Source organism: Leptodactylus fuscus, chromosome 1, assembly GCF_031893055.1.
Source record: "Leptodactylus fuscus isolate aLepFus1 chromosome 1, aLepFus1.hap2, whole genome shotgun sequence".
In the NCBI taxonomy this organism is placed as follows: domain Eukaryota; kingdom Metazoa; phylum Chordata; class Amphibia; order Anura; family Leptodactylidae; genus Leptodactylus; species Leptodactylus fuscus.
In genome coordinates this window covers 164,431,430-164,450,269 of record NC_134265.1, presented here as the reverse complement: position 1 = coordinate 164,450,269, position 18,840 = coordinate 164,431,430, and the positions used below count along the sequence as shown (strand labels likewise).

The window sequence follows — 18,840 nt, the reverse complement described above, 5'->3', positions numbered from 1 at the left end:
TAAATAGTGAAGGGCCCCCACTGAGTACAATCTTCCCCACAGTGACCCCTCACAGTCCAATCTGCTCCACAGTGGCCCCCGCACAGTACATTTTGCTCCAAAGTGGCCTACACTCAGTATGATCTGTGCCACAGATGGGTACCCACAGAGAGGACTCTGAGTGCCACCTCTGGCACCCGTGCCATAGGTTCGCCATCAGTGTTATTGGGCCACTGATACCCTCTTTGTCCTTCCTGATATGAAGGGGAAGTGGGGAGCTAAAAATTATTACTATTATTATTATTTATTATTATATATATATTTTTTTTTTTTTAACTTCTGTTTTATTGATTAACTTTTAAAGTATTAAAATATTTATCCTCTCTCCTGCGAATGGGGGTTGTTATATCCCTGTTGTGGATGCAGGTGCACTCCTGCTCTGATTCATTTCAGTGGGAGTGCAGGAAATGGCTGTACAGCAAATTACATCACTTCTCCAGCGTTCATATCGCAATGAATGGCAGTGGGGAGCATCGGTATATACTACATCTATGTTCACAACAGGGATATAAATCACAACATGGTGATGGCAGTGGCAGAGTTCAACTTGTGTTCAAATATTCCAAGTATGGTTCTTGCAAAAAATAATGTCTCGTGAGAGCCAGCTAGGAATTTCACTTGTAAGGGTCGAGCAGTAAAAATCAATGGCTCTCCTTCTGCTTTGGGAGGGAACGGGGCTTAGCACCACTTTCAGTGTAATGATGTAATGGAGTGTCATTGAGTGTAATGGAGACACTGGCTCCAGAGCTTGAATTACACCAATGATAGAGTAAAAATCACCCACCTTTCACAATTCCTAAAAGGAAAATACTAGCTAGCGGTGTCATAACTTCTTTCTATAGGTAGATTTTGCTTAAGCAGTAGTCTGCACTATAAGGGTGCATTCACACTGAGTAAACACTAGCTTATTCTGAACGTAAAACACGTTCAGAATAAGCGGCGTCTAAAGCAGCTCCATTCATTTCTATGGGAGCGGGGATACGAGCGCTCCCCATAGAAATGAATGGGCTGCTTCTTTCACTCCGTGCAGTCCCATTGAAGTGAATGGGGAGTGCCGGCGTATACGGCAAGCTCTGCTCATGCCGGAGCGTACACGCCGGCACTCCCCATTCACTTCAATGGGACTGCACGGAGTGAAAGAAGCAGCCCATTCATTTCTATGGGGAGCGCTCGTATCCCCGCTCCCATAGAAATGAATGGAGCTGCTTTAGACGCTGCTTATTCTGAACGTGTTTTACGTTCAGAATAAGCTAGCGTTTACTCAGTGTGAATGCACCCTTAGGAGCTGCCTTAGTTTCAGTCTATGGATTTTGTAGAATACGTTTTACTTCAGTGTTTAGTATTTTGGCTTTGGCTAAAAAAAATGCAGCAAAATCTGCAACAAACCCCCCAGCTTTTCTGCAATGTGGGGGACATAGCCTTATTTAGATAAATATAGCATTCATTATTTCTTATTGCAGCTCCACATGCAATGTTACCCAGCTTTCACAGAGGTCTTAAAAGCAAGTCTGTCAAGCTCTGGATCTACAAGATTTATTTTAGATTAATTTATTATTCCACAGTCCCTAAAGTATTAGGCATTGATGAGGTCTGGTATTTAGAATACCTCTCCTTTGGTGGTTCTTCTTTCCTACCCCTGAAAGGTAAAGCATAACTACGCATCTTTGTCTTTCAATTTGGGATAGTTGAGTGATTTAATAGCTGTACAGGGTTGTATTGTTGGCACCCTAAGTTAGTGCAGTGCAGCCGTCTAGTATCTGTGTGTACGCTACTGCTGGCAGTACTGGATACTAATGTTCGTATCTATTTCATACTGTCCGTTACTGTCTGTATAGACATAAAGTGTGTAGCCTTAGAGCACTAGTATTGGCTAGTGGAAGGGGCATAGCTGTTGCCATGTAGAAGAATACACTGCTTTTCTAATTTATGTTTCATGCTCTATATTTGATAGAAGAGCATAAAAGAGGTGTTATACAGAGAATATATAGAGATCCTTCAAAGCCTAACTAAATTTTCAGACAACCTTTTCTGGCAGTATTTGCGTCATAAATAAATTTTGTAACTAACAAATTTTGTCTCCTTTCTGTGAAATTCTACTTCTTTTTTTTTTTTTTTTTCTTTTTCCAACTTTCACTTTTTTCTATCTTATGAGGTCTTTTGCCTCTCTCTGAATATTGCTGTGTATGGAGTACAGGGTTGTGTAAGGGCTCGTTCACATCTGCGGCCCGGTCTCCGTACTTAGGTTTCCGTTTCCTGCCTAAAACCCAGGCAGGAGACGGAAACCTGCAGGAGACTTTCTCACCCATTCATTTGAATGGGTGAGAAAGCTGTCCGGCCGTGCGCGGCAGTGAGCGTTTTGCGCTCTCCGCCGCGAAACCGGGTTTTATAATCCGGACACAGAGTCGGACATGCAGTACTCTGTGTCCGGATAAAAAAATCCGGTTTCGCGGCGGAGAGCCTAAAACGCTCACCGCCGCGCACGGCCGGACCCGGTCTATGGTTTCCGTCTTCTGCCATGCAGAAGACGGAAACCATAGAACGGAGACCCCAAACGCAAGTGTGAACCCAGCGTAACATGTAGAGAAAATGAGTGTGGAGAAGGGTCACTTCAAACAGAAAACGAAAAGTTGTCCGAAAGTTTAGTTACACCTGAATTTCCACCTTTAAGAGAAATTTTAAAGGCATCCTATCATTAACCCCTTCCCGCCGATGGCATTTTTTGATTTTCGTCTTTCGTTTTTGACTCCCCTCCTTCTAAACCCCATAACTTTTTTATTTCTCCGCTCCCAGAGTCATATGAGGTCTTAATTTTTGCGGGACAATTTTTTTCTTCATGATGCCACCATTAATTATTCTATATAATGTACTGGGAAGCAGGAAAAAAATTCAGAATGGGGTGGATTTGAAGAAAAAATGCATTTCTGCGACTTTCTTACGGGCTTTGGTTTTACGGCGTTTACTGTGCAGCCAAAATGACATGTCCCCTATATTCTGTGTTTTGGTACGGTTCCAGGGATACCAAATTTATATGGTTTTATTTACATTTTGACCCCTAAAAAAAATTCCAAAACGGTGTTAAAAAATTTTTTTTCTAAAAGTCGCCATATTCCGACGACCGTAACTTTTTTATACATAGGTGTACGGGGATGCATAGGGCGTCTTTTTTTGCGGGGCCAGGTGTACTTTTTAGTTCTACCATTTTCGGGAAATGTTATTGCTTTGATCACTTTTTATTCTAATTTTTATCAGAATTAAAACAGTGAAAAAACGGCGGTTTGGCACTTTTGACTATTTTTCCTGCTACGGCGTTTACCGAACAGGAAAAATATTTTTATAGATTTGTAGAGCGGGCGATTTCGGACGCGGGGATACCTAACATGTATATGTTTCACAGTTTTTAACTACTTTTATATTTGTTCTAGGGAAAGGGGGGTGATTTGAACTTTTAATACTTTTTATATTTTTTTATATTTTTTTTTACTTTTTTTTTTAATTTTTTTTTTGCATTTATTAGACCCCCTAGGGGTGTTGAACCCCAGGGGGTCTGATCACTAATGCAATGCATTACAATGCTAATGCATTGCAATGCATTGCAAAAAAGCATCATCTCTTTTGCAGGCTGTATACACCAGCCTGCAAAAGAGAGAATTTGCAGACTTGCTGGGAGCCTTTAACAAGGCTCCCGGCTGTCATGGCAACGGGGGGTCGGCCCTGGAGCATGCTCCAGGAGCCGGCGATCCTTGCCAAAATGGCGGCGCCCATGCGCCGCCGGGAAAATGGCGCCTCCGGCGCCTTTGACAGCAGCGCCGGAGGGGTTAATGCCTCCGATCGGTCCGGGGACCGATCGGAGGCATTAGAGCTGGTTGTCTACTGCTTAAAGCAGTAGACACCCGGCGGCTATGACGGCCGCCCGGCTCCCGGGCGGTCGCCATAGTTACAGACCCGACACGCGCCGTACTATTACGGCGCATGTCGGGAAGGGGTTAAAACACATTTTTTTTCTCACTAACTTGTAGGAATAGCCTTAAGAAAGGCTATTCTCCTGTCTTTAAATGTCTTCTCCGCGCTGCTAAATCCCGATTTTTGTCGGTATGCAAAGGAGTTTTCTCGCAGCACTGGGGCCGCACCCCATCGCTCAAACAACACTGGGGGCATCCCCAATGCTGCGAGAAAACTCTACAGTGCCGCCTCCATCTTTTTCAAGAATGGCCTCTTCACGCTTCTTCTTCTTGCACTGGCGGTCAAACGTCTAGGCCTCAGTAGAGCCGACTGCGCATGCCCACAAGCCACAAGAAAATGGCCACTTACATGCGTAGTCGGCTCGAGGCCTAGACATTTGACCGCCAGTGCAGGAAGAAAATGCGTTAAGAGGCCGTTCCTGAAGAAGATGGAGGCGGCACTGGAGAGTTCTCTCGCAGCATTGGGGACGTCCCCAGTGCTGTTTGAGCAATGGGGCGTGCCCCCAGTGCTGTGAGAGAACTCATTTGCATACCGACAAAAACCGAACGGCGGCGCGGAGAAGACATCTAAAGGTAGGAGAAGAATAGCCTTTCTTAAGGCTATTCCTATGTGTTAGTGAGAAAAAATTGTGTTTTAATGATAGGATCCCTTTAATGTCTGAAATCAGGATGCTGAAGGCCATGCATAGGTTATGAGACTCTATTTCTGAAGTTTCACAACCTCTCATTTGCTAATGTTGTATATCTAGTTGAGATATGTCAGCATCTCTGAGCCTGCTATACCTTTTTAAACCCTACATAAGCTTGTAATAATGTTCCAATAATACTCTTAGCTAAGAACCCTTTCGGAGACTAAAATTTTTCTGTGCACTGTATGATAAAGTTTCTAATATCACATTTTGTGTTGCCTTTTATTTTTCTAGATGCTTTCACTCTTACCTTCAAGGATTCTCAGGTTGCTTGAATTTATTGGTTTTTCTGGAAACCGGGTGAGTGATTCTCTAGAATGTAATATGTCTTATCTACGATCATATTTTTATATTATGCTTTGCCAACATCACATGTATAACTCTAGCAAAGTAAAGCAAAAAGTACAAAGGATAATGAGTGTTTTGGTTTTAGAATTGAAGGACAGTGTTGGAGGTTTGCAGTACTGCACTTTCTCAGATTTTTTTTTTTTTCTTTACCTAAACGGAAATCTTTACTAGGTGCTGTAAAAATGATCAAGAAAGATCTCCTGTATATATGCAGTAGTTAACCACATGTTGGTACTGAAATACTGCTATACACGACATAATAAGTTTCTGGTGGTCAAAAGCAGTGAAGGTGTAGAAAAAATTCTAGTCTAGTGGGTGTTTCTTCTACCTTAAGTCATGTCCTGTTGTGACAGTCTGCCTGCCTCTTTGGTAAAATTTGGTGTGTGGCCTCAGGGTACTACAGCTGGAAAATGACGTTATTTCCATCATATCCACCTATTCAGATTTGGGTACAAAAGATGTACAATGGGAGGGGTTTTTTTCGGCGCTGAAATTCCACACCAATTTCCTCACCATTTTCCTCTGTGTGAATGGACCCTTACATGTGTATGGAATGAAGGAGATGGCAGAAGTGCTGTGTGAGGAATGAAGAGGTACAGATTGCAGCAGTCCTCTAAGGAAAAAAGGAAGTCTATGTTCCTGATTGCAGCATTTTGCACAAGGCTAGTGTAACCAGGAGTCAAGATCACCTTCTTTCCTTACACAGTATTGCCTCCCCCCCCCTCTATACATTACACAAGACAGAGTACCCATACCAATAAATAAATTGCTTACCTGTTGGAGCTGTATAAAGACTAGGCCGGGAGGAAACAAGTAAACTCCAGCAAGGGTTAACTCCACTGATCGGCTAGGCAAGGAATGAGTTATTTGAAAAGAACCAGGCTCGTCAGGTCAGGGGCTGATGATTTATTAATTGGTTTGCTCCTTCTCTGACCTGACACAGCACTAGTGTAAGGACATTTTCTTCACAGAACTTCCTTGTCGGCTTGCTTGTTACCTGTCTGGCTTTTGTCTGTAAAGTTAACCTTTGCTGGAGTTTACTTTCTTCCTCTCAACACAATCTGCCGTTACAGACACAGGCATGTGTCAGGGGTTAACGACCCCTGTATTATACAAATAATAAGATTTGTCTGTCAATGCTTTTCTGAAGCTGAACAACCCTTGAAATAGATGTCAATAGAGTTTAGGCTCTGTTCTGATAAACACTAGCCAATGCTTTTAGAAGGCTACGATTTCATTGCATACTTCTGTACACTGAACTCACTGGTACAATGCGGTAAGCTTCCTATAGTGGCTCTTGCATGTGGTGAGCATAATCTGTGCAGAGCATGTGGCTGCTGGCTATGTGTGGGTGGGTTTTGGCCATATTGCACCCTAAATCTATGCTATGCTTGAAGACTAGTAGATGTATGCCAATTGTGTCAGATATGTGAAGCATTTCAGTAGAAACCCACAGTATAAATGGTGCTGGACAGTGTTAAAAGGGTATTCCCATCTTGTTTGTTCACCAACCTGCAGGCTGTGTGCCCTGTTCACTTCCTGGTTTTCTCGGCACATTGGTGGGCAGGGTTTCACTTGCTCTGCTATCTCTATTCATAGCAGTATGTTTGCAGTCAGTAATGAGGGATTGGTTGTTTAATGCATTACCACAGTATGAAGCTGATGTAGCAGAGCTGGAGTTGAGTCAGTTTGTAATTACATACAGAGGTAACAATTCCCCTTTCTCAGCCCTTATCAGCCAAATGCAATTAAATTGACTGATAAGTGGAAGAGCAGGAGATAAAACAGCTCAGAAATACTGAGCACTCACCTCCCCCTCCCCTATCTGAGGAGCTCCGTTACTTGTCTGTGGCAGAGACATAAACGGCTCAGAGCTGCTCCCAGCACTCAGCCCCTCCCCCCATGTCACTTGTTGACCAAGGAGATGAGCTCAGCACCAGGCCCCTGGTCATAGAAATGCAGTGTAAACAATGAAGTGAATAAATTAAGATAGCGGCCATACAAAGCAGTTTTGATAAAACAATGTATTTGGGAAAAGTCTTAAATCCACATAAACTAGCAGTATAGATAGGATGCTTTTGATGGGACAACCCCTTAAAGTTTTGTTTTGTGTGACCTGCAATACCAGTGTTAATGTTTTTACGTTAATGTTTTTACTGTATTTCACAGGAGCTGGGCCTTTTCCAATTGAGAGAAGGAGCTTCTGGAGCCAGTTTAAGAGCCATCCTGTGTGTCCTCACACTGCTGTTCTATCATACCTATGTCTCTTTAATACTGGGTAAGCTCCTCTAGAGTATATGTCCAAAACTACACACTTTTATATGCATAAGAGAATATTAGTGATAAAATTGTTCTTGTTATGTACTAGATATTCTAGGGATTCACCAAATTGTAAAACTACAGCATAATTTAAAGAGATTGTCACAAGAAACATGCTGTAGATCTTCAGATAGCATGTTATAGAGCATTAGGAGCTGAGCCGATTGATGTACAGTTTTGTGAAAACTATTCTGTATAATGTTTTATTAAACCAAGGAAATCTCTGTTCTTTCTATGTTGAGAAGTCAAGGAGGCAGTGATATTGGTGATTTACCTCTCCTCTGCCTGTACATAGAGATTAGAGATGAGCGAGTAGTATTTGATCGAGTAGGTATTCGATCGAATACTACAGTATTCAAAATATTCGTACTCAATCGAATACTACTAGCTATTCGCAGTAAATATTCGATTCAGAACCAGCATTGATTGGCCGAATGCTATACAGCGTATAGCATTCGGCAAATCAACGCTGGTTCTGCAGCAGGCTCGTTCTTGCTAGTCGGGAGAGCTGGCAGCTTGCTGTTAAGAGGGAGCTTACTTTTTCTCATAGGAATGCATTGACCAGCGTTGATTGGCCGAATGCTGTACACTGGCAAATCAACGCTGGTTCTGCCGGTGGCTCGTCTGTGAGGTATAAGATTGGACCACAGCAGTCTCCATTGTGGTCCGATATTAGACTCCGCCTCCTCACAGATGAGCCTCCGGTAGAACCAGCGTTGATTGTCCGAATGCTGTACACTGGCCAATCAACACTGGTCAATGCATTCCTATGACAAAAAGTCAGCTCCCTCGTAACAGCAAGCTGCCAGCTCTCCCGACTAGCAAGCACGAGCCTGCTTGCGAGCCAGCGTTGATTTGCCGCAGGCTCGTCTTTGCTAGTCGGTAGAGCTGGCAGCTTGCGGTTACGAGGGAGCTTACTTTTTATCAGCGCAACTGCAAGTGCTGTGCAGTTAAAGCGCACGGACCCCATAGACTATAATGGGGTCCATGAGCTTTAACTGCACAGCGCTCCTCCTAAACTCTCTCCTCCTGCTACTCGTGGACTTGGTGACTTTCCTTTAGTCAAACAGTGGTTTCCCCTGAAACAAGCATTTTTTTCCCATAGACTATAATGGGGTTCGATATTCGATCGAGTAGTCGAATATTGAGGCTCTACTCGAAACGAATATCGAATCTCGAATATTTCACTGTTCGCTCATCTCTAATAGAGATAGCTGTCAGTCACTGATAGAACCACCCCCTTGACAATTTAGTATAGTAAGATTAGAGATTTAAATAGAAAAAAAACAGGTTTCACCAAATGTTTGCCCAAATTGTATAACAATCTGCTCAGTTTCTTCTGTTCTAGAACATGCTGCCTGAAGATTAAACTGCATTTTTCATGTGACAAGTTCCCTTTTAGTATATAAAATATATGGCACATTCCAAAAGACACACACATGTTTATATTGCTGGGTGAATAACACCCCCTCCTCCCATTTCCATCATAATTGGGGAGTCTGACCATTTGTACTAAAGCTATTAGGGCGGATTTACTAATAAAATGTGACAGAATTATGGTGTAGTTTTCGTGTTTTTTCTCCCCAAAACTGTCATTCTTGCTTTACACTTTATGAAAATCTCTTTACATTCTCTAATAAATAAAGTCTCCAAACCATTGATAATTGGGTGGGTCTTATGGGAAAGTGGGTGGAGCTTATTATTTAAAGAGCATACAATGTTTATGGGGAATAAAAATTTCCTGTAGTGTACTCACTGCATCATATAAGCACACTTTATAATATATCCTTACATTTTCACAGCACTGCAGGAACACGTTGGAAATTTTATCTCTTTCCTTCCTCTGCTGACACACTGTTTCTGGGTCATGTGACTGCTCTAAGGTATGCAAGCAGTAGGAGTGAAGGAGGGAAAGAGTTGGACACATGATAGATCACAGCTTCAGCAGAGGAGACCAACAAGTTTTGGCTCCCTTCAGCAATGTGAAAATGTAAGGATCTGTGCGATGGTGGACTGGGATGTACACTTTTGAGTGTGCTTATATGGTGTTGAAAGTACACTGCAGAAAAATTTGTCATTGCACAACTCTTGATGTGATCCTGTGTGCCGAAAAATGCACCAAAATAGTAGCAATTTTTTGTGACAAATTAAGCCAGTCTAAAGATACACCAGCTAGACTAGATAGTCTAAAGATACACCAGATTACTAAAGCCACGTCAGGCACTGTGATAAATCTGATACAGTTTAATACTGTCTAGTTTAAGTCCTGCATATTAGTAAAGATGCCCCATTCTCTTATCACAGACCATCTTTTTTTTAATTTGAAGTCATCTGTATTATGTCCCGACTCCTTTATATTTCTTGTTATTATTACTGTTTGTTTATTTATATGGAACCATTAATTCCATGGTGCTTTACATTTGAGGATTTACATACGGTACACAAAATATACAAAGAACTACAATACAACAGTGACCAACTGGCGCAGTGGGATAGAGGGCCCTGCCCGTGAGGGCTTACAATCTATGAGGGAAGAGGGATAGGGACAGAAGGTGAGGGGAGAGGCTGTAAAGGTGATGATGTGGAGACAGTAATGTTATTGCAGGTTGTAGGCCTTCCTGAATAAGGGAGTCTTTAGGGCCTTCTTGAAGCCTCCTTATGTGTCTTGGTAAGGAGTTCTAGAGTATGGGAGGTGCACGGGAAAACTCTTGGAGACGGTTGTGTGAGGAGCGGATGAGAGTAGAGCGGAGTAGGAGGTCTTTGGAGGATCTGAGGTGGGCAGGTAGCGGAAGATTAGGTCAAAGATATATGGAGGGGACAGGTTGTGGATGGCTTTGTATGTTAACATTAGTAGCTTGAACTCAATTTGCTGGTCAATGGGTAGCCAGAGAAGGGATTGGCAGAGGGGAGCAGCTGATGAAGACCTGGGGGTGAGGTGAATCAAGCGAGGAGCACAGTTCAGTGTGGACTGGAGGTGGGCAAGGCTGGGAGTCCATGAAGAAGGGTTTTGCATTAATCTAAGTGGGAGATTACGAGGGCATGGATGAGAGTCTTAGCAATTTCTGGGCTGAGGAAGGAGTGGATTCGATGGATGTTTTTGAGTTGGAGGCAGCAGGAAGTCTTGAGGGTTTGAACGTGCGGCTTGAAGGATAGGTTGAAGTCCCGGGTTATCCCAAGACAATGGACCTGTGGGACAAGGGTAAGTGTGGTTCCATTAACTTTGATAGATGGGTCAGGTAACTGGGCTGTACGGAGTGGGACGAAGATGATGAACTTCGTTTTCTCCATGCTGAGTTTGAGAAGGTGGGAGGAGAGAAAGGCGGCTATGGCCGCTAAACAATCTGGAACTCTGGCCAGCAGAGAGGTAATGTCTGGTCCAGAGAGGTATATATGGGCGTCATCAGCATAGCAATGATATTGAAAACCTTGTTGGTACTCAGTACTGCAGATAACCTGTGAAAAAATGTTTTAAAATTACTTATGAACACACAACTCTCTTTAGGTACTGGAGAAGGTAATCTTGAAGAAGCAGAAGCACTCATAGAACCGTACCTCAAGAAATTCCCAAATGTATGTAACCGTACCCTAAATTTGTGAGACTACTGAATATAAATTACTACAATAATCTCTTAAATGAACTATTTCTCTTTTCTTAGGGCTCTATAATTCTCTTCTATGCTGCCCGGATAGATGTACTTAAAGGAAACTTTGAACAGGTAGTGTTTTTGTTTGATTTAATTTTTACATTTTAAGGGGACTATCACGGCATGTGAAACAGGAATTGTATATACCATTTTCAAGACATGGCAAAGTATCTTGTGGATTGAATCTGGCCATAGGAACTTAGAAGAGACACTATAAACTCAAGCAGACATAGTGATTTGGAATGTAGCTTAATCTTTTGAACATCTCAAAGCTTGATATTTAAGTAAAAAGAAAATGTATATCCTCTATTATATTTTTAATGTTCTCTCTCATTTATTGTGCAGGCACAAGAAATATTCAGGCAATGCATTACTGCCCAGCAGGAATGGAAACAGATTCACCACCTCTGTTACTGGGAGCTGATGTGGTGCCATTCCTTCCAGCAAGACTGGCTTAAAGCATACCACTATGCTGACTTGCTGTGCAAGGAAAGCAAGTGGTCAAAGGTGCTTTACCTCTTTTAGTAATTGAACTGTGTTATTGTTTAGGTTGTTGTATAAGAAATTATTTTTAAAAAATTGGGCTAAATTCACATCGACTTAGTCAATTGCTAGAATAACGTACTGAAAAAAAAAACAATGCAGTGATAGATGCAGATGGCGCATGTTCTGTCTGCATCCATATAATCAAAGTAATGTGAAAAACAGGAAGGAAGCTTTCTTCTAAAGTTACAGTGAATGACAACAGTTTTTCAGTTCATTGTTCTAATCCTATGACTGATCAGAGCAACGGATTGAAATTAAGCTGATGTGAATTTTCAATTTAGATAATATATGGGACAATTGTACACTCTGGTGCAGCTTTTTCTTATGGAATGCCCCTTTACTCTCCACCATCCAATAATGATGGGGGGGGGGGGTCAGATTGGGGACAAATTTTTACCATTTGTTGGCAGATTAAGGAACAGCTATTTAGCGTTTTCTCTGGAAAAATCTCGCCACAATTTAATCACCTAGACAACCACATTAGTTATATTTCAGTGGCAGATGGTATTACACCTTGCTATTAGAGACATCCTTCTAAGGTGACATCCCTGCCACAAAAAGTGCTAAGCTTCCTTCCTATAATCGATAAAATTCCATGTAAATCCATAATGTTGTGATGATGCCTTGAGCGGTCACAGACTGGAGGAATATTCTACGTAGTTACCCTTAAATTGTGGCATTTGCATGATCGTTGAGGCACCTAAAAGCCTTGGTCTTGAAAGGGTTAATGGTGACTATACACGTTAAGTAATGACCGATGACTTTGTGGCAGTTTGGGTATTGTGCCATTTACATGAGGCAAATGTAGAATAATAAAATAAATTTTTTTATTTCTGCCAATGAATCACTTGTACTCCTCTGAAGATTTGTCATTGTCTATTAATATATGGCCTTATTTGGAAAACCGTACAGTATTTATTGGAATAGTATGTCTACTCTTTGAGCTCATTCTTTGTGTTGTGTAAGTGACAGGTCATGACTGTCTAGCAGACAAGCTTTCATACACAAGGTTTCTTAATCCTCAGTTTTTAAGTCCCAATTTTGCATCCAGAGGCTGATATGACTGGGGGCCTAATGTACCACATCATCCAGTAAATTTCCTAAACTAATGCAACTGACATTACAAAGCGTGCAAATATATAAAAGCAGAGTGACTATAGTAACAAAAGGTCAATGTTGTTAGCTCTTCCTATACTGTTAATAATGGATGAATGCGAGAACATAGATCATTTGATGTCACTGCCTGCCTTTTCTTTGATGTAAATTGGCTATGTGTGCTTCTTTGAGATTCTATGTAGTCTTATGCATTTACGAAATTAAATTCTATTAATGCATTGCACTTGTCACAATTCTGATTTTAGGCAATCTATGTATTTCAAAAAGCTGCAATCTTGAGTATGCTACCAGAGGAGGCTGCGAGGTCCACAGGAGAAGATATAGTGGCCTTGTTCAGGTCAGACGCTCTTTTTCATTTCTTATATTAAAAGGGCCATCTAATGAAGGCAATTCCTTTTTATATATGCCACCTTTTGTATGTACCAAAGCAAGGACCCTTACAAAGGGTATCTCTTATCTGTCAAAGCCAGCAACAACCATTGAAGTTAGTAGACTGTTGGGCCTATGATGCTACTATTTCTCCGGGCAATGTCAATAAACAATTATGATGCCTTATATCAATTGTATGATGGTGCCTGATTCCACTTTGGTAACTGTGAAGTAGAAATAGACTTGTGATATCGCTAATCTTTATATTAATTGAATTTTACACTCAATCTCTTCTTTGCCTTTTTAAGGTTTGGATAACAATGTCTATTAAAGGGGTCGTCCCATTAAAGACACTTCTCTCCTATTCATAGTATATAGAGTATGAGTATCATATCTCTGGGGGTTTTGACTATTGCACTTGAGTGAGCGGCACTACATTTACTACTATGGGGCTGCCGCCACTCACTAAAGGGCACTCGCGTGTCCTGTGCTTGGTGTAGCTTGACAGTGTAGTGGCAGCCAGGCAACCTAATGCCTAGGTTTGGAAAATGTCCTATTCTTAGCATTTAACCTGTTCTAAGCAGCCCCCTCTCTCTGATGTATTTAAACCTCTGGTAAGGTATCTGTCACATCCACAGCACATCCACAAATGAGATTACAGGGTGCCTATGGTTAAATGATAGCTGCAGACCAAATGGAGGCCCCAGTTCAACCTTCACAGCCCTCATCAGTTTTCCACTGACAGTATAATGCACTTACATAAGTGAATGAATGGTAAACTACAATAATGTATCTGAACCACCACACAGTGGCCCAGATTAACTAACTGGACGGTGCTGTGGACATGGTCAAAAATGCACTTTCATCTCGGCAAATTTCTGGGGCACGTTGGCTTATCTGAGCTCCAGTGCCCTGCTCACCACTTTTTCAGACAGTGGGCAGAATGGGGTAGGAATCTAGGCAGTCCTGTGGGGTGGCTTCCCAGACCATCAGATTTCCTCATACATGTTTTCACTCTAAGAAACTGGCATGAGTTATACCAGAAATCTACACCAGTCCCTGAGACTAGCCAAGTTTTAGTTCATCTACATATGCAAGAATTATTTGGAGGTGCATGTAGCATCTGTCAGGAAATAAGAAATGCCAGTCTTAATAATTTGCCCACCCCCCAATGTATTTAGTTTTCTTTCTCCATACCCTGTGTAGTGCCTGAGTTGACTTCTACTGATATCTGCTGATGGGGGTTCTGGCTGTCAGACCATTATCGATCTGAATACTGAAGAGCTATCCTGGGTATATCGCAAAAAACTGGTGTGAATCCACAGCCCGTCTAGTTAGATTGCTAATGATGCGTGGACCAGTCCCCCGGATTGGGACGGCAAAATATACACAAAAAGAAAAAATAGTCCAGCATCAAAACATGTAATACACTAAAACATAGCGTCATAAGTCGTGGCTACGACTAAGAGACTAGGGTCTCGAAACGCGTCAGCTCCTATTATGTGATCGAGGACGTGGTTTTTTTCCATCTATTTTTTACAATTATGCTCATTTCTAATATTGACTTTTTTCATGAATGTATGAACTAAGAAGACATTGTGTGTTTTTTGTATCCTGTGCCTCTTATATGTTTTTATCTTTGCTATTCAATTAAAAGCTATGTTTTAGCGTATTACATGTTTTGATGCTGGACAATTTTTTTTTATTTTTTTGTGTCTATCCTGGGTATAGGCCATCCATATTTAAAGGCACCAATAGATTCTATATTATGCCATTGTTGCTGGATTTATTCAGTGACTTAATTCATGAACCCTATATCATTGACAAATCTCATTCATTAAGTTAACTTACTTTTGGATGCTGTTAACGCAAAGGCATCATTTTATTTTAGGCAAGTAGAAGGCTTAAAACAAAGAATTGCTGGGAAGTCTATACCAACAGAAAAATTTGCAGTTCGGAAGTCTCGACGATATGGCGCTGCAAACCCAGTCAAACTGACCCTGCCAGCCTTGGTAAGACCTGTTACACTGATGTACATTGTCTAGTAGTGAATTCCTGTGACCCTGTCAGAGTATCTATGGCTTCACAATAGTATGGTACTGCAGAGACAAAATTCTGGGTGAGATCATGTCAGAGCCAATTTTTATAGTTGTAACCTAATAAGACGATGCTGTTTGTACTGTTGTCCTAATAGTTTTACATCATCATATAGGCTATTCTCAACTATGAACTATGACTTATCTCTTCAGTGTGATACTTTGTCACTATCTTTTGGTTCTCCTATACTTTTGTATCTGTACCGTAATATGGATGTGGTGTACTGATGGTCTTTATCCATTTGAGGATGTCTATTGTGGTGGAGCAACAATTTGGAGACCCAGGGCACTTTCCCACAGTATCCAGTGCTATTTCTACTACTGCATGAGAATGTTATGGATTTATAGTATTATATCCTAGATTGCACCATATATTTAGAAGTTTTGATATCCGCTCTGTTAGTCTCTATACCAGCATTTCAGACCTCTAGGCCAGTATTCAGTCTGGATTATGATTTCCTGTGATGGAAAACTCCCCTAATTGCCACAATTTCTTAGATTTTAGTATGCCAGGCCCTGTAAAAGTTTTATAGTTGTCCAAGTATTTTTTCTGCTTTTACAGAGGTTTTAATTAAAAAAAACCCAAAAACGGTATACTCTGCTCTTCATTCTACACGGTATCCAGTGGAGTGTCTCAATTTGACCCCTGGTCTTTGTTAAATTTTGTGCCCACACGATTGCTTTAACCAGTCAGTGGCTAAGTGTTGATGTTCCATTCAGTCTCTTGGGTTAAGAGCATGGAGTCTGGGGGCCTGAACTGAGATTCTCTGCTGTATACCTGGCCAAATGAAGAGGTAAGTGCATGTGTTTTTATTTTAGGCCTCTGCATAGGAAATTAATAGTTGGGATACCACTGGAAAAGCTTCATGACCTGTCAGCCTGACTTTTACAATGCTTTTTGACTTAAGTTTTCCATTATTCCATGTTTCAGGAAATGATGTATGTATGGAATGGCTTTACAATAGTTGGAAGACGATCAGATCTTACGGAAAGTCTGCTGGTTACTATTGAGAAGGCAGAAACTGATTTACAGAATGAAAAAAGTATGTTTGAGGGGTTTTTTTGTTGCTTTTTTTTTTATTTAGAATTAATCTTATGGTACATTGTTTAGAAACAAATAATTAATTTCTAAATACGTCTACTAGATTTTCTGCCAGCAAATCATGTCTTTAAAGAGAACTTTTTGCTATCTCCCTCATGTCCGGCTCTTTGCATCATTTAATAGTTGCTGCTTCACTATTGATTCCAGCAGAGTTAGGATTTTTTTCTCTAGCCCCCACTGTTCCCGAGCAATCAATGATGTTTATTTTTGTGCCTAATATGCTAATTTGGCTCTGTACTGTTGGTGGGTAGATTGTCAGGCAGGAGCTGGTAAGGAGTGTGATTGTGGGCTTTGGCAATGTCCACCTCTGATTGAAGCTCTGAATCACGCCCCCTTTCCTGCTCCTACCTGACACTGCCCACTTGACAATACAAAACTTAAGTAGCATATAAGACACCAAAACTAACTGCACGGATTTCATTGGGAACTGTGGGGTAGAGAAATTGAAACTGTGCTGGAAGCAGTGGTGCACCACGACGGATTGTAAGAACTGGAGGTTGATGTTGTGAAAGTAAAAAAGGAACAAATATTAGCTTTTACAAAGTTTTTGACTACTTTTTTTCCCAGACCTATAAGAAGGTTATAACTACGCTCATTTAGTGACAGCACCTATGACCTCAGAACTAAGTGAAACACTATTAATTCCAGTTTATTCTTCATTACTGGCTTTGTTAGCAGCAAAACTTCAAAGCCAGTAATGAGAAATTAATCAGAGTGTCACTTATTAGTGACTGTACCTGTGATCTCAGAGCTGAGTGAAGTTATAACTACATACAGGTACATTGTGTTTCACCCTCTAAGTAATGATATAGTCTGAAATTAATCTGTGTGTCACTTACTTGTTAGTAACAGCATCTGGGTCCCCAGAATGAAGTGCTGTCACTGACGGAGGGGGTGACACAGTGGGGGAAATTTATGAAGACTGGTGTTACTAAATGCCAGTCTTGATGATTCCTCCTGTACCCTTCCCCAGTGTCGTCTTTATTTTTGTCTCCATTTTAGGTCCAACTGAATACTTTGGTGATGATCAGTGCCTTGTCCAGTTACTGAAAGGACTCTGCTTAAAACACCTGGGTAGACTATTACAGGCTGAACTTTGTTTCAACCAAGTTATACAGAGGTAAGAACGACATACTGAAGATACTTTACCATTGGCGACATTCTAATATATTAAACCATAGTAAAAAAAATATAGAAGAAATATAGTAGAAATATTTATTAAGGTTTATTAAGGATGAAGTTTCATATACGAGTCTAGAATATATAGATTTTATTTTTATTTTTTAATAAAAGTACACACAGAAAATGTAGTGTGTTGCCATGAGCAGGTGTAAATTTGTACTTAAAGGGGCTGTACTGTTTCTCCCATTCTGATGGCCGCCGTCAAACCGGAAGCACCAGGTGCTTCTATTCATTTCAATGCGTGTGTGCTGTTCGGATCGCTGATCCAAACAGTACTCGCTCAACTCTAATACTGATGTGTGAACACAGCATTATCCACAAAAAAAGAGGTTTTAATGGTAGAATCCCTTTAATATGGGCTTAAGGGGTTAAGGGGTTGTATGGGCTTATCCATACATTGTGAAAGAGAGGTTAAGCCAAGTGGATAAGTTGTATTTTTAAAAATGCTTGTTAATTTTAGCTGCAAGCATTTGCTCTATAGATTTAATAAGGGAAAGAAAATGCAGGAATTTTTTATTTATTTATTTTTTAAAGCTGACTGTCAATATGTTGAGCCTTAGCTTAAAGGGGTATTCCCATGTACATAATCATATCTATATCTGTAGATAATTAAAAGGTAAACCTTTTTGCAAATATAAGTAATTAAAAATTCTGCAAAGTTTTAAAGATTTTCTCTAACCATCTTAGTGGTGACAGTCTGTTGTCTTGATTGGTTGCCAATGGATACGACTACTAATGCAGAAACTTTCTATGGTCTGGGACTTGTCAGGAACCCAGCCATGACATTCTTATTGTAGCCGGGTTATCAGGCAGGAGCACTACATGTATCAGAAGATATCCCGGCCACAATAAGGAAATCATGGCTGATTATCTGACCTTAGAAAGTTCCTGCATTTGTGGTCGTATCCACTGGCAACCGATCAAGACAACAAGACTGTGACCACAAGATATCTAGAGAAAATCTTTAAAACTCTACAAAATGTTTAATTACTTATATTTGCAAAAATGTATAACTTTTAATTATCTACAAATTTAAAAATAATTATGTACATGGGAATACCCCTTTAAGGCTGAGGTCCCACATTGCGGAAATGCAGCTTTTTTTGTTGTACATTTTGTTGCAGTTTTTTGAGCCAAAGCCAACAATGTCTAGAAAAGGAATTTGAAATATATAGGAAGTTCTTATACTTCTACCTTCTGCTCAATCCACTCCTTGCTTTGGCTCAAAAATTTGCAACAAAAAAAGCTTTGTTTCCATAATGTGGGGCTTTAGACTATGGCCCTACGTGGTGTTCCACAGCAAAAAAAAAAAAAAAAAAAAAACGCTTTGGGGAAAAAAACACAGTAGCAACACATTGCGGTTCTTCCTGCGGCACCTTAGACAGAAAGTTAGCAGAGGTTTGCTCTGCGGATTTTCTGTTTCAATTATAC

General features: G+C 40.8%; 1 protein-coding gene across 2 annotated transcripts in view; it reads left to right on the top strand.

The window, feature by feature from the left end:
* The window catches only part of TTC39B (tetratricopeptide repeat domain 39B), a 107,883-nt gene that overhangs the window by 82,954 nt on the left and 6,089 nt on the right, over positions 1-18,840 (top strand). For both annotated transcript variants that reach the window (XM_075279486.1, XM_075279492.1), the window contains 9 exons: positions 4,922-4,987; positions 7,205-7,313; positions 10,857-10,924; positions 11,011-11,070; positions 11,344-11,505; positions 12,906-12,997; positions 14,921-15,041; positions 16,057-16,168; positions 17,230-17,347. In XM_075279486.1, coding sequence (XP_075135587.1) covers positions 4,922-4,987; positions 7,205-7,313; positions 10,857-10,924; positions 11,011-11,070; positions 11,344-11,505; positions 12,906-12,997; positions 14,921-15,041; positions 16,057-16,168; positions 17,230-17,347 — 908 coding nt within the window. The remainder of the gene's footprint in view (positions 1-4,921; positions 4,988-7,204; positions 7,314-10,856; positions 10,925-11,010; positions 11,071-11,343; positions 11,506-12,905; positions 12,998-14,920; positions 15,042-16,056; positions 16,169-17,229; positions 17,348-18,840) is intronic.